The sequence below is a fragment of the Pavona decussata genome, unplaced genomic scaffold, assembly GCF_977016875.1.
Source record: "Pavona decussata unplaced genomic scaffold, jaPavDecu1.1 SCAFFOLD_26, whole genome shotgun sequence".
In the NCBI taxonomy this organism is placed as follows: Eukaryota; Metazoa; Cnidaria; class Anthozoa; order Scleractinia; family Agariciidae; genus Pavona; species Pavona decussata.
Window position 1 is genome coordinate 393,186 of NW_028145449.1, and position 13,946 is coordinate 407,131.

The window sequence follows — 13,946 nt, forward strand, 5'->3', positions numbered from 1 at the left end:
TTCAGTGAAGCTCATTAACAACAGAACCGATTATTGCTCAAAATTATTTCCCACTTAATTTACTTCAATAACCTCCCGCTTTGTATAGGTAATTTTAAACATGGTGCGAAAACCTCCAATAGGTTGCTAAGAACTGATCATTTAATTTGCCGGACAAAAATAATTTTTGGTCTGTTTAGTCATAACTGCCTAAATTATGGATTATGGAACCAGGTGTTTTCTGGCCAAGCTTCAAATTTAGGCTGAGCCGAGAGCCCCAACAGCGTAGCAGGATCTGAGTCAGTACAGTCTGTGATTGGCCTTTCAACAAGGTCATTGTTCGATTGGTCTGGTTATAACCAATTAGATTGGAGAGGATTTCGAAAGAGACTTCCGGTATTTTGTTTCCTTCTTTAGTGGTTCAGAACAAGGATTTTGGTGCTAATTTGCAGACGGTGTTTAACGGCCGTTGATTCCGTCTGTGACGCAGACTACACGCTTTCAGTCAGCATCAAACAATCAGGCGTGGAACTTGAAACAAATTTATCCGTTATGATTGATACTAGTAGTGCGTGGTTCATCTTAACTTTGGCAGAAATTCCATTCTTCCTCGCGGGATTAATTGGAAATGTGCTAGTTATCCGAATTGTGCATAAAACACGAGACATGCATACGACGACGAATTACCTCTTGGCTAACCTAGCTTTTAGCGACGTTATCGCTATGTTGTTGGTGTGGCCGGTAATGTTGATACTAAGTTCTGGGTACGAAAAATTCAGTTGCAAATTTTCTGTCGTTTGTACTCTTCCTGTACTGGTTTCATCCTTTACTCTGACGGTACTAGCCGTGGAAAGATATCATGCTTTGCTGAAGCCTTTCAGGACAGGATTACGGTTAAAAGAAGACAACATTAAAAAGGCGATCGCTGTTATTTGGATATCAAGCGTCGCCATCTGTTTGCCCGGCTTCTTTTTAAGCGAATGGAGCGAAATATACTCTTACTGTATTTCAAACAAGGTGTATTTCATCATAATCCTTGTAGTTCTGGCTTATATCCCGATGATAGTATTTCTTTATTGCTATGGATCCTTGATCGAAGGACTGTACTTTTCTCACACGATATGTACTGAAAACACTAATGAAGACAGAAATTCTGAGAAAAAAAAACTTGTTATTACATTCATCCTAGCGACCGCAGGATTTGTTATTGGTTATGGACCAACTTGCATTTTTTACACAGTTGCAATTTTAGGAGGTGAAAGGAAGACAGCTGGCTTTAAATTCTCTAATCAATTGGCTGTCGTTGAATCAATATTCTTTTGTAGTTTATGTCTTAACCCTATTTTGTACGCCTTTCGCAGTACAAACTTCAGAGAAGGATTTAAACGCATAATATTCTGTCGAGAATCGCCGCCACAAATTGATATGGAAATGTCATGATCAGGAAGTTCAACTACTTGTAAATACTACAGTCAAGTGCATAAGAACCGAGTTTGTATGTTTTTCTTTCCATTAACCATAGAGAGATGGGCAATAACATTAAGATATGTTAGTTAATTAAATAGCTGATAGCCTTCTATGGAGTCGATCCTTATAAGGGATTCGTCAAAACCTGTCAGGCTCGATCCGCAGTTTGTAAGAGGAACGTGCAGCCATTTTCAACAACTTGTTTTCCTCTTTCTTTGTCGATATTCGGAAAAAAAAATAACCTATCTTGCTAGTCAACTCTAACAAATGGAAATTTCACCAGTATTTCAGGACAGAAGTTCTGAATTCATTCTATAGGTCATAAACTAGCAGGCCAAAGAAACCTTTTCACAAAACATTTATTTAAGTTTATTTCTCGTCTGACGAGATTGGGGGCGGGTGGTTAGATGTCATAACGTTGATGCACTCCTACGACTTGGCATAATTGATATAGGCGAAACAGATATACGAAGAATTACTTTAAAAAAAATTAACTAAAAAGCGCGCCCTTTCTCGTTTCAGTATTTCGTGGAAAATAATAAAAACATTCAATCAATTTTGCTGCTTATATCTAACAATTTTCTATACAGCTGTAATTAACATTTTATTTAAAAATAAAAAACAACAAAGCGACAAGCAAATGAATGTTAAATATATAGAGAAATGCAAAAGTAAATTCAGTTATTAAATAAAATGTCGACGAAACTTTAACAGCTATGGTGTGTGGTTTGTTTTACATCTTGTTGTACGTTAAGTGGCTTTTTGTTTCATTTTCAATTGCTTATTTTTTCCTTTTCTATCTTAAACACACTTACTTTTTTATCTGTTTTACTGACTTATGCCATAAAGGTTGTTCACTTTTAGTTGCAAAATAAGCGAAAAAAAAAAAAAAACAGAAAAGAAAAACAGAATACACACCCATTCAGGTACAACTGTCCACGTGATAGCACGGCGTACTGTCCAGTAACTTAGGAATGGCAAGTTTTTACACAGTTCTATTAACACTCAAATCATACCTATCGAGAATTTCGATAATACTTCGTTAAAACCAGAGGGACATTTAAATTCCGGACTCAACCAAGAGGTGTGCTTAGTGACCTGGTCTTCGGTTGGAAGCGAGACAGTGGTGGCTGTTTTAATACAAGCCTCACTGCTTTTCATATGTCGATCTGTTCTTATGCTAATTTGTTTGCATTTACATAGGAAAAGCAGCGAGGTTTGTATCAAAACAAAATCAACCCCGGTCTCGTTTCCAATCACAGGCCAGGTCACTGCACATAGCTGTCCAATATTATAAAGATGTTCTTGAATTCCCTAATCCCCTGAACGCAATATAACGATTTCAAAACGTTTCCTTTGAAAAGCTCCTGCACATATAATCCTCATCTAAAGTGTTTAATATAACTTTGACTGTTTATACATTAATTGGTGCAGCAAACAATCTCAACTTAAACAATCTCAACTTTCAGTCTTATAGAACGCTTGCACGTGACGTCACGCTTGGCAGTCCGCCATATTGGTTATCCACAATGTCCTCCGTTATCATCTGTCCTCTCACAAACTCGATCCTCGCGTCATAATGCGTTATTCTGAAAAGATCCTTTCCTAAATCCTACAGCGTCTTACTGCTAACTACTGTGTACCACCAGTAGATTCTATAGACTTGCTATCATTTTCATTTGCTAGAAACGAGCTCCTACGGTAAATACCAACTCAAAACACTTAGAATTACATTTGTTGGCGAATAACCATATTAGGGGTCAATTAAATAAAAAGTTTACATCTGTAGCTTACAAGGTGGACTGTTACTTTTAACTTACGCATACAGAACTAAAGTCAGTGAACTCAAGAGTTCAAAAACGAGTACGTTCAACACTTAGTAAACCCTTCTTCAAAATGGCGGCAGCAGATTTGAATGAGTTAAAATTGAACTGAATGAAAAACTGACACCAGCACTGGAAAACGCACCTTTACTTTAGTAACCTTGCAAAGTTTCAGCATATTAGGTGTTATATCAGCTTAGGAAATGTTAGATGAAATTTGACAATTAACAGACGTTTGTATGACTGGGGGTATACGTCATACCCCCAATTATACAAACGTCTGTAAATTTTTCATTTTTCAACTTACATTTTCTCAGCTGCTATTACACCTGATATGCTGAAATTTTGCAGGGTTACTAAAGCAAAAGTGCTCTTTCTTGTGCTGGTATACATTTTTAATTTTAACTTATTTGAATTTTCGGCCGCCATTTTGGAGAAGGGTCTATTATCGTCAAAGAATTCTAGCACTGTTTCTCTGACATCTCGTACTGTTCACTGGAGCGTCAGTTTCCACGCAACTAAAACCAATACCTTATAATTTATTTGACAGCATGCGTCAATTCATGCAGTGCCGACTCATGCAAAAGCTGTTGCCAGCACGTATACATTTGCGTTTGGCAAATTAAAAACGAACAAATTATAGAATCCGGCACTAGTTTTAATTTCTAATCTTTTTTTGTTTAATTACAGATCAGTCCGGTCTTACAATTTAATGAAAGTCGTGTTTTCAAAGAGGCCTAATCTGCGCTTTATTGAGTTCCTGTCAGGCAACCGCGCCATAAAATTTCCATTGTAAATTTTGTTATTGTATTTTTTTTATTGGCTAAAGGTGCATCTTAACGAGGGAGGTTAGTTATTCTGAACTAAGAACAACTCGCATATCAGGAAATCATGATATAAATGTTGAACTGAAGTATTGTTCATCGAGTGAGGAGGAAAAACTTACTTTCTCGTTGAGTCTTGTTAGTTGAAATATTAATGGCTTATTTATTTGCCCGTGTAAGCTGTCAGTAATGCAAATAAAACGTTCGCACAACGGACAACATGCTGCTTTCGGGATTATTAAAGTTTTCTCGATAGAGCAAGACTCATAAGGTAATAGGCACATAATCTGCCTGACTAAAATAGCCGATGACGGTTGTCATGACTACCGATAGTAAATTACCCAGTTGCCGCCAAATAAGGGGAAGCAGCGTTAGCAGCTGGAAATCTTTGGGCAATCCTGAAACTTAGCTTCTGTACATCAAAAGCTAAGGCCGGGAAGAAAAACAAATCCAGGGGTTATGAATGACCCTAGCAGCGTGTGGTTTATCCTTCCTATGGCCGCCATTCCATTCTTCATCACTGGATTAATTGGAAACGTGTTAGTCATCCGAATTGTTCATACAACACGCGACATGCATACGACGACGAATTACCTCTTGGCTAACCTAGCTGTTGGCGACGTTATCACCATTTTGTGTCTGTTTCCATCCTTCTTGATTTACAATCAACCAGACTATCCAGTTGGAAAATTTGTTTGCAAGTCGTCAACGATCGGTAGCACTTCCTTACTCTGTTCTTCCTTTACTCTGACGGTACTAGTGGTGGAAAGATATCACGCTTTGCTGAAGCCTTTCAGAACAGGATTACGGTTAAAAGAAGACAACATTAAACAGGCGATCGCTGCTGTTTAGATATCAAGCGTCGCCATCTCTCTGCCCGGCTTCTTTTTAAGTGAATGGAGCGAAAAACACTCTTCATGTGTCACGCACAAAGTGCACGTCCTCATAATTTGTGTAGTTAGCACTTATATTCCAACAACAGTATTTCTTTATTGTTATGGATCCTTGATCAAAGCACTGTACTTTTCTTACACGCTATGTGCTAAAAACACTGATGAAGAAAGAAACGATTCTGAGAAAAAAAAGCTTGTTATTACATTTATCCTAGCGACTGCAGGATTTGTTATTGGTTATGGACCAATCGCATTTTTTCACACAGTTAATTTTTCAGGAGACGATGAGCACATAAGCTTTGAATTCTCTAAACTTTCAGGCGTATTTTACTTTATCTTCTTTTGTAGTCTATGTCTTAATCCTATTTTATACGCCTTTCGTAGTGCAAACTACAGAGAAGGATTTAAACGCATAATATTCTGTCGCAAACAGCCATCACAGAATGGCATGCAAATGTCATGACCGGTTATCTTAACTCTTCAGTATTCCATTTTAATGCCAAGGATTTCTGTTTGTTTGGTTGTTGTTCTTGTCTTTTAACTAGTTTATTGACAAGGTAGTCGCTGCCTTTGATTGTATGGGCTTGTAGTTTTTAATAGTTTCTTGTATTCTTAGTTGCTCTTAACAATTATATTTTAACAATATTGTGAAGCACAGTTGAATATATCCATATAGAGGTTTGCCCTATATAAATGTAAATTAATTAATAATTGTTTTTATTTCCTTAAAAATGTGCACTACAGAAGGAAGGGCAACCATCCTCTCTGATATTTATCGCAGCCTTGCATGACTTCTTGTGTAAAAAAAGTTTTTTTTGGCGAGGGGCTTTCCGTTTGACCAAACGGTCAGTTTGTGAATGGCATGAGCTGTTTAATGACTGTCAGAATTCTTATCCTCATTGATTCTTCGCGCTATTATTCTATTGTTTTTATGTTTTATTTCCATTTCCCGAGACTTCTAAGTTTTACACACCCGATTTTGCATAAGCATTACTTGTTCTTAAATGAATCATAAAACTCAGCTGAACAAATTTCAGCTCCTGTTCAGACAAGAAATTATTAAAATTCTATTCTTTTGAGCTGTTACCTAATTTTCAAATAGCCAATTAGATGCCTCATCTTCTCTGTTACAACTATTCTTCTATGGAACGGAACGCCACAGAAAGCAGCCTTGGTCCAAGAGCACTTCGTCTTTCATCTGAATGGCGTACATATTTTACAGTTTTTGGTAGTTTTTTGAAGTAGTATTTTGATTATAGTCGCATTTCCCCTTATTTCTATGAAAATCCAATGTATTTTTATTCTTTGTACAGACCTTAATAAACTGTTACTACTAGCGTAGGTTAGGATCTTTCTGAGAAACCCACAATCAATCAATTAGTCAATCAATCGCTATTTTAACAAGGGTAAGTACCAATGAATTTGTGGCCTTCCTAATAGAAATTAAATACCAAAGAAGGAACTATCCTAAAAATATAATAGACTACTACATAATATACAATATAGCTAAATAGTTTTGACAGCAATACCTAACATATATAATATCTTTACATTGGTATTGTCAGAGAGTTATTCCAAAGAGAAATGCTAAAGCTTTGTCATCTAATTGAATTAACGACGAAACAAAGCTTGTTTGAGTATTACCCAGTTTTCAACATGTACCCTAATTACATGTAAACATAAAAGCCCTTCATCGATTACAATGATTTATACAATTAGTACGCCTTAGTTACAATTAAACATGTCAAACTAAAGAGCACGAGACCTAGCTGAAGTCTTCACTTGACACATTCTATACACTAACTATGAATTACTTAAACTAAGTGATTCTAAATACTGCATGCTTTTAGCTTGGCTTGTTGCATTAGAATATATTTTCATTTGTAACTTTGACAAAAATAACGTGCTAAAATACGATTTTTTTTTTACAAAAGATACTACTTTAGTTTTGACATACTGTACAAAGTACCAAGGATGGGCGGAGAAAAAAAAATTTCATTTCGTCGTCCGCAAACACCATGCCTGAGGCAAGCCATCGTCCGGATTACTGAAAAACCAAGCCACCGTTCTACTTGTTCGTTTTGAGACAAGCTGACACCTTAAGAAAAAGATGAAAACATAAAAGCAAGTAAATGTTTGTGAGCAATGAGATGATATGTGTTAAACCTGGGCCCGGGTGTTCAAAGGGTGAAAAACGCTATCCGCCAGGCCTCGGTTGTTCAAAGTGCGGATAACTCTATCCAGTGGATAAATCGCTATCCAGCGGATAAAATGTACTTTAAGCAATACATTTTATCCTCTGTATAGCGATTTATCCGCTGGATAAAGTTATCCGCACTTTGAACAACTGGGACCAGATAAATTGCTATATAGTGGATAGTGAAGTTTGTTTTGTTATCACCCATCCGCCAGATAGCGATTTATCCGGTGGATAGCGCTATTCCCCCTTTGAACAAATGGGGCCTAGATGCGAGATTTTCCTTTCTTCTTTTTGTTGTTCTTGTTGTTTTCTTTTTTCGAGTATGTCTGTGTAATTGGCTGAGAAAAAACATCTATTGAAGTAAATTATTACACTCAGCTCCCTTTGTTGTGGACACCCTCGGAACCGCGAGTTAGTGTCCTTACTAGCGAGAGTCCGTAATAGCGGGAATTTATTTCAGTCAAACGTCTGTACTTTATTTTTGCCGGGAATTTAGCTGCTGCCTGCATCATAGGGGTATCCATAATAGCGAGGTGTCCGCTACGCGAGAGTTCACTGTAAATGGTATTATTCAGTTCGACACGAAACACTGGGCCACTGGAGACTAAGACGAGCCCGTGACCTTCTACATATCGCACACAACATCCCTACTATATTTTTCAATATTGTTGCATCTTTTGGAAATCCAAAGCACTAGTTTTACCTGCCATCTGCTTCGCTAAAAACATTATTCTCTGTCTAGCAAACGAGTATTTTAACTTCTGTAAAAAATATGTCTTTCAAACCTTTGTCAGACCAACTCTCTTGAGCAAGCAAAAAGGCTAGGCAGAAGAAAGCGAAAACTTGGAAGTAGACCAGGTCATGTTGTTAAAGTAAAATTGTTTAATCATTGCTTTATTCGGACTCCTGTTTAACTTCCAATTGCTTTAAGACTGGTTCAGCTCCCTGGACAAAGTTGATTGCTACAAACGCCTTTTTTTCCTTCCTTTCAGAGACACCAAATTACTTGGCCGTGGCGCCCCCTGTAGTAGACTAATGCGTGACGACTATACTGAGGACGAAATCACAATACATCCTTGATATAATCATGCTACTCTTGGCCATGTGGAGAGCAAAAATCGGTTGTGCTGTTATCAAGAGGAAACATAGCATTAAGTACAGCTACGTTTAATGCCTGCAAACTAGTTCAAAGTTAGCAAAAATTATGTATCCTTGAAATCCGAACTCTTGAGTGTAAATTCAACTCAAAAAGCTACAAAAAGTACATTGCTTACCTCCTTTTTTGTTGCATCTTTTCCAGGTGTTTCGTTGGTCAAAGTGCGCTGAACACTAAGAAATAATATTAAAAAACAGGATATAGTTAGAATGTGTTTTCTTTAAAATTTACGGAGTGCTAGCGCACCAGTTACATTTCTTTTCACAGTGATGTTAAAACAAGTATTAGAGGTTAACCCATAATTTTCTCTTTGTTAGCCAGTAGATTACCTCTCTTTTTTCCTCTCTTTTTTTCTGCACCTTCTACAGCTGATTTGTTTGTCACGCTGCGCGTGAATGTGTTTTCTTTTAAAATTTACAGACTGTGAGCACACTAGTTACATTATAATCTTTTCACTGAGATCCTGAAACTGGCACTACGGAGGTTTTGTTGTGCTTTTTTACCTTGAAATAGCATTTGCAAGATTAGAGCAGACAGGAAACTCGACTATTACCTTTCAATCATTCTGCTCTCCTCACTTCTTGACAAGCGCACTCGAAGGAGTCTGAAGTTACAGCCTGATAGTCCGATGGCAATGAGGGGCATACGTAGACAGGCCCCAAGACAGAAAGGCCGTTCCTCGATATTCAAGACACTGAGTAGATGGCCAGATCTGATACTAAACAGCCTAACAATGTTAACACGACTGCAGCAAACCAAAGACTCGCCATCACTGACAATCTTACAGTCGACAATGTCAAAATGACCGGGAAGTAAAGTGTGCACGGTTGTCCCTGTGGGAACGTTAAGAACGTGCACTCCACAGCCATTTTCAAGAGTGTTCCACGTAACAACCACATCTCCTTTGGGAGGGAACACGCATCGTGCAAACTGGCCTGGCCTTACTTCTGGGTGCAAGGGCCCCATGTGTCTTTGCCACATCACTGAAGAGGTATTTGACAATCCGCCCATCCCCAAGTATTCGAGACTTCCAGATGCTTCATTAATGATAGCCAAATCTGTGCTGTTGTTGTTACATGCCAACACCCTTCTCTGTTGAAGACAAACCGAAATGGTTGACATAACGTCTCCTCTGGAAGTAGCCAGAATGGTCACCTCAGCATGCCTTCCCACACATGCCACTTGCTCCTCAGATAAAGGGATCACTTTTCGGATTTCAGTCAAGTTGGACCAACGTCGGACACACACAGTCAACTCACAATTCCAGAGTTCAGGGCAATTTCCTCTTGTGAGTAAAACAACACCATCTGCAACAGGTGTGAGTGAGATGATCCAAGCTTCTTTTTGTGCCCTCAGCTCCAAACTAGAAACGTCCCACACAGTTAACTTTGTTTGAGTTTCCCACTCTTTGGTTGCCACGTAAACTCTCTCGCCATTTAAAGAAAAGCTAACCTCTCTCACCAGAGCTTTCGAATTCTTCCCTTTTCCCTTCAGTTCAGCAACACTTAGAATACTCAAGTAGTTTAGATCAGGGCTACCCATTAATACACTTTCTTCACCAAGCTTGGCGATGCGACCAACGAAACAAAATGGAATTACACTGGCGAACTGGTCACTTGAAACGTCAATAGGGTCCCCTAGAAGAAATACTTCATCACTGCCAAACCGATGAGTGTGTCGTTCACGTTCAAAAAATTCTGCATGCCAACCTTTTGCAAGAGTTTTAAAACGACAGGTTCTTTTATAACCCAGTCTCATATGCAGACAAACAATCTCTTGGTTGTCAACAGAAAAATTCATAAATCCAATACCCCATCCTGGATCAAACATTGTACGATACTTTGCCAAACCATTCGCCAAATCAACTGAATAAATCGCACCTGTTGAACCGAAGCCATCATATGAAACCGCTACGAGCCTCCCATCATCAGACCATGCAAAAGAAAAAATTCTTGCATATTCGTTGACCATGATACGAGTAACCTCTGTACCATTTTCAAGATTCCACATAATTACACAGTTACGTTTTCCTGGAAAATCAGTTAACATTTTGCTTTTGTCTTTACAAAAAGCACAAACGGTAAAAATGCAGTCACTCGCAGGAAAGAGTTTCTTCACGTCTCCCCCAATGGTATATACGCTGGCAAGGTTTCCCTGTAAGATGAAGTCACCAAGGGGATAGAAAGCAACCGACTGGTAAAATGACATAGAACCACAATACCAGGCCCTATATGCAGTTCCAGGAGGCACGGCTTTCCAGCTGTGATATTTGTCATAGTTTCTCTTTACTAAGACTTGCCTCACCCATTCTAGCTGCCCAGTCTTGAGGGACCAGAGCTGAACTGTTCCATCCCAACACTCGCATACCGTGTAGTCTAAATCTGGAGAAACATCGGAACAGCACACGGCACTTGAACAATAAAACTGTGCTTGGATAACCCTTTGTGGACCCAGGTTGTCAATGTATTCTATGAATGGTACATCAAGGAACCTGGTCTGTAGAACATTTATCGCTTCTGGATGAAGTTCTCCTCCTCCTTCATTCAGAGCTGTTTGGAGGATAACCCAAGGAAGGTCCCTTAAGGTACTGCTGTACTTCCTTAACAGAAATACCAAGGTACTCAAGGATCTCTGGCTTCCTTCAGACAATAGGACTGATGTTTCCCTCTCCTGAAAACAAAACATCTCTTTCAATTGAAAGCTGCTACACTGTTCACACAGAGCTTGGCATACACAAGGTCTAAGCTTACCACGTACTTCTTCACCCACTCCTCCACGCTGTATGGTCTTCTGATTCCATCTAACAGTAACATGTGGTGCGTACCATGCTGAAGGGCATACGTTTCAGTGCCAACATACTGTGCATTACAAGAGCCTCTTTCCTTCACACACTCAAGCTCTTCAGCACAAAGTTTAGAGAGAATCAGGTGACCTTCCTGCTCATCCATAATGTAGTCATGCTCCCCGTAGCTTGAAACATCTGTAAGCCAGTCTTTAACTGACTTATGAATGACATGAAGACAGTCATCACGAATAGGGAGAAGGGAAGACACACTTCCTACAGCTTTTCGAACCTTCTGCCTTGATACCAACGAGTTGCTGCTTGGTGCCAATATCTTGTAGACAAAACCAATTGGCAAGGGTTCTGTTGCAACAGTAACAGCACAAAGCAAATTCAGGAAATTCTCTTGTCGGATACCAAGCTCCTTGATAAGCTCATTCTCGAGTCGTTTGAAATAGGAGTCATAGACAGAAGAAATCCCTAATGGAAGATTGACATCAAGATTTCCTTGAACTAGGACTGATGGATTCTCTTCGATAAATGAAACCAGAAATGAAGCATACAGCATGAGACCCTCAGACTTCAACACTAGCTTGTTCAAAATGGCTTCAGCGTCTTCTGGTTTAATGACATGCTGTAGCTTCCTTTCATATAATGTCCTGACATCATCCAAATTCAGTTCATCGTTTGCCTCCAGCTGAAATGGTTTTAAATGTTTCAATGCTTCTGTGATGTTGCGCTGTGGACGAGTGGTAACTAAAAATCTAATCCAAACTGGAAGCTTGGAAAAGTGATTTGCAATCACATCAAGCAACTCATTGCGTTCCTGGTATTCACTTTCATCCAGGCCATCTATCACCATAAGCATGCTTGTTCTGGGCTCAGTTACGGTGCTCAGGGGTTCCTTGAAAAGCACTGCAAACAGTTCTTCCACTCCCATGTTGTTAAGATCGCTGCCCAAGTTTCTTGACAGCAGTTCTTCAAGAGCACATTTGTACTCTGGCAGAGAATGGGATAAGTGACAGGCCAACGACTGAAGCATCAACTGAGGATTTCGGTAACGAATGTTATTGTGTTGACAAAAGTGGCTCCCTGACAATCTGCCAGCGTCTTGCATTCTTTGACAAATAACAGCGGCGATCACTGACTTCCCCATTCCTGCATTTCCACTGATTACCATCACGCGATTCTGCGAGCTTGCGTCATCCATCCACTGTTGTACTCTTCTAAAAACCCACTCACGTGTATGGTCTTGAAATTTCTGCAAGTGATACTCGATGTCTCCTCTAAACTCTGACTTGGCAAGGTTCTGACGATTGCTTGAGACCCGCTTGAATTCTTTGAGGTCTGCCTGGATAGTGTCTAAAGATTGCCGTATGTCATTGAGCTGTGCCTTAATGTCCTCTTCCCTGCTCACCCAGTCAAACAACACATCAAGATAATCTTCCTCCCCACAGTGCTCTGTCTTCAGTCTATCTATTTCAGCTTGATCCAGCCCAAGAGCCACAAGAACAGCGCTGATTTCTAGCCAAAGCGATTGGAATGCTGCAGCATCAATACCTGTGGTCGTCACATGACCATACAACACATTACGATAGTATTTAACGCGGGCGAGGTTAGCCTCAAGTGAGGGGTCACCTGGCGGTGGCTTAGTGTGCCACCCCGATGTGGGAGGAGGGAGGCCACAAATCTCGATAAGTAGGAGAAACAGGAGAGTGATATCAAAAGTATTGGAGTTTGGGACACCTCCAGCAGGCGGGAATAATTTTTCCCACTGATGGCCATTTAGAATTCTTCGACGCAAAAGGTTGTTAAGAATTGAATAACTGGTATTGAGATCCGCAGCTAAGTTGGCTGGAGGGTGATGACGATCAAAAACGTTCCTTAAGACTGTTGTTCCGCCATCGATGAGAAGCCTTCTAAGCTTGCCTCCATTTGTCTTCTCTGGCGAACTGACCAAGGGTTTTGTTGTTGCTGGTACTGCTGTTGCCATTCAAGTGAGAGGCGCAAAACCACTAGTACATCTGTCTGACAAAAGAAAGAACGTCACTGCAGGTTTGTACGATCGCTTCTAACGCAAACGTACATATATTTTTTTGTTTATTGTGGGGTATGCAGAAACTGCGAACCATATATGCACCAGCGAGGAACTGGATTACGATAAATAACCTTTTTTGGCATTTTGATCAAAATGGTAAATTAAAGTCACTGAGAATTCTTCACTTCATTGCCAAAAAAAAAAAAGTCACATCTGCTTTGCTTTACAGAGTTAACCAACATAACATAATATTACAGCTCTACACTGAATACAGGAATTGTGGCTCGCTATTGAAAAGCTGAGAAAATCCACCGAAGGTCAGGCAAGTGCCGGGTCTTATTGAAAGAACTGTTGAGGGTACGTGCGAGGGGTTCTTTAATTCCAGTTAAAGGGGTATCGAATGGTCTCATTAAATTTAAAAGTGCTCGCAAAATTTGGCCTTTGCTCGAATTGCTCGCAAAAATTACACGGGCGCCCGTTTGCTCGTGCTCGCAAAATTTTTGCAACTGCTCGCATGCTCGCATTCTCGTTAACATGTGCTCGATTGCTCGAAATTTCGTTAATCCTCCTTTGTAGTTATTCTTATCTATATATAAACGATAAATCAGTTATGATATGGTTAAAACAAAAAGGTTGAAGTATCCTTACCTCTGGCTTCAGTCTTTCTTCAACAGTTCAGCCTGTAACTGTTGTTCTGTTTTGGAGGTGTCAGCCAGATTATTGGCTATTACTTGGCGCAAAACAACGTATCCTATTAATGAAAGAGAGATTCCAGCCAGCGGAA

The 13,946-nt window shown here is 39.6% G+C and overlaps 1 protein-coding gene, 1 long non-coding RNA gene and 1 pseudogene across 3 annotated transcripts in view; 2 read left to right on the forward strand and 1 right to left on the reverse strand.

Moving 5' to 3' along the window:
* LOC146485354 (uncharacterized) overlaps window positions 1-6,911 on the forward strand; it is a 37,744-nt gene extending 30,833 nt beyond the window's left edge. The window contains exon 2 of the long non-coding RNA XR_014863416.1: window positions 2,531-6,911. This is a non-coding gene — a long non-coding RNA (uncharacterized LOC146485354). The remainder of the gene's footprint in view (window positions 1-2,530) is intronic.
* Window positions 1-6,911, forward strand: part of LOC146485357 (QRFP-like peptide receptor) — a 28,000-nt gene extending 21,089 nt beyond the window's left edge. Inside the window, exon 2 of the mRNA XM_085103502.1 lies at window positions 354-6,911. Within this exon, the coding sequence (XP_084959628.1) occupies window positions 532-1,419 (888 nt within the window). The 5' untranslated portion in view covers window positions 354-531 and the 3' untranslated portion in view covers window positions 1,420-6,911. The remainder of the gene's footprint in view (window positions 1-353) is intronic.
* On the reverse strand, window positions 5,059-13,117 carry LOC146485362 (uncharacterized; annotated as a pseudogene). Its single transcript, XR_014863383.1, has 3 exons — window positions 8,896-13,117; window positions 8,461-8,515; window positions 5,059-7,084 (listed from the first exon to the last, which is right to left on the reverse strand). The product of XR_014863383.1 is annotated as an uncharacterized LOC146485362 (transcript).
* Window positions 13,118-13,946: the final 829 nt, after the last annotated feature.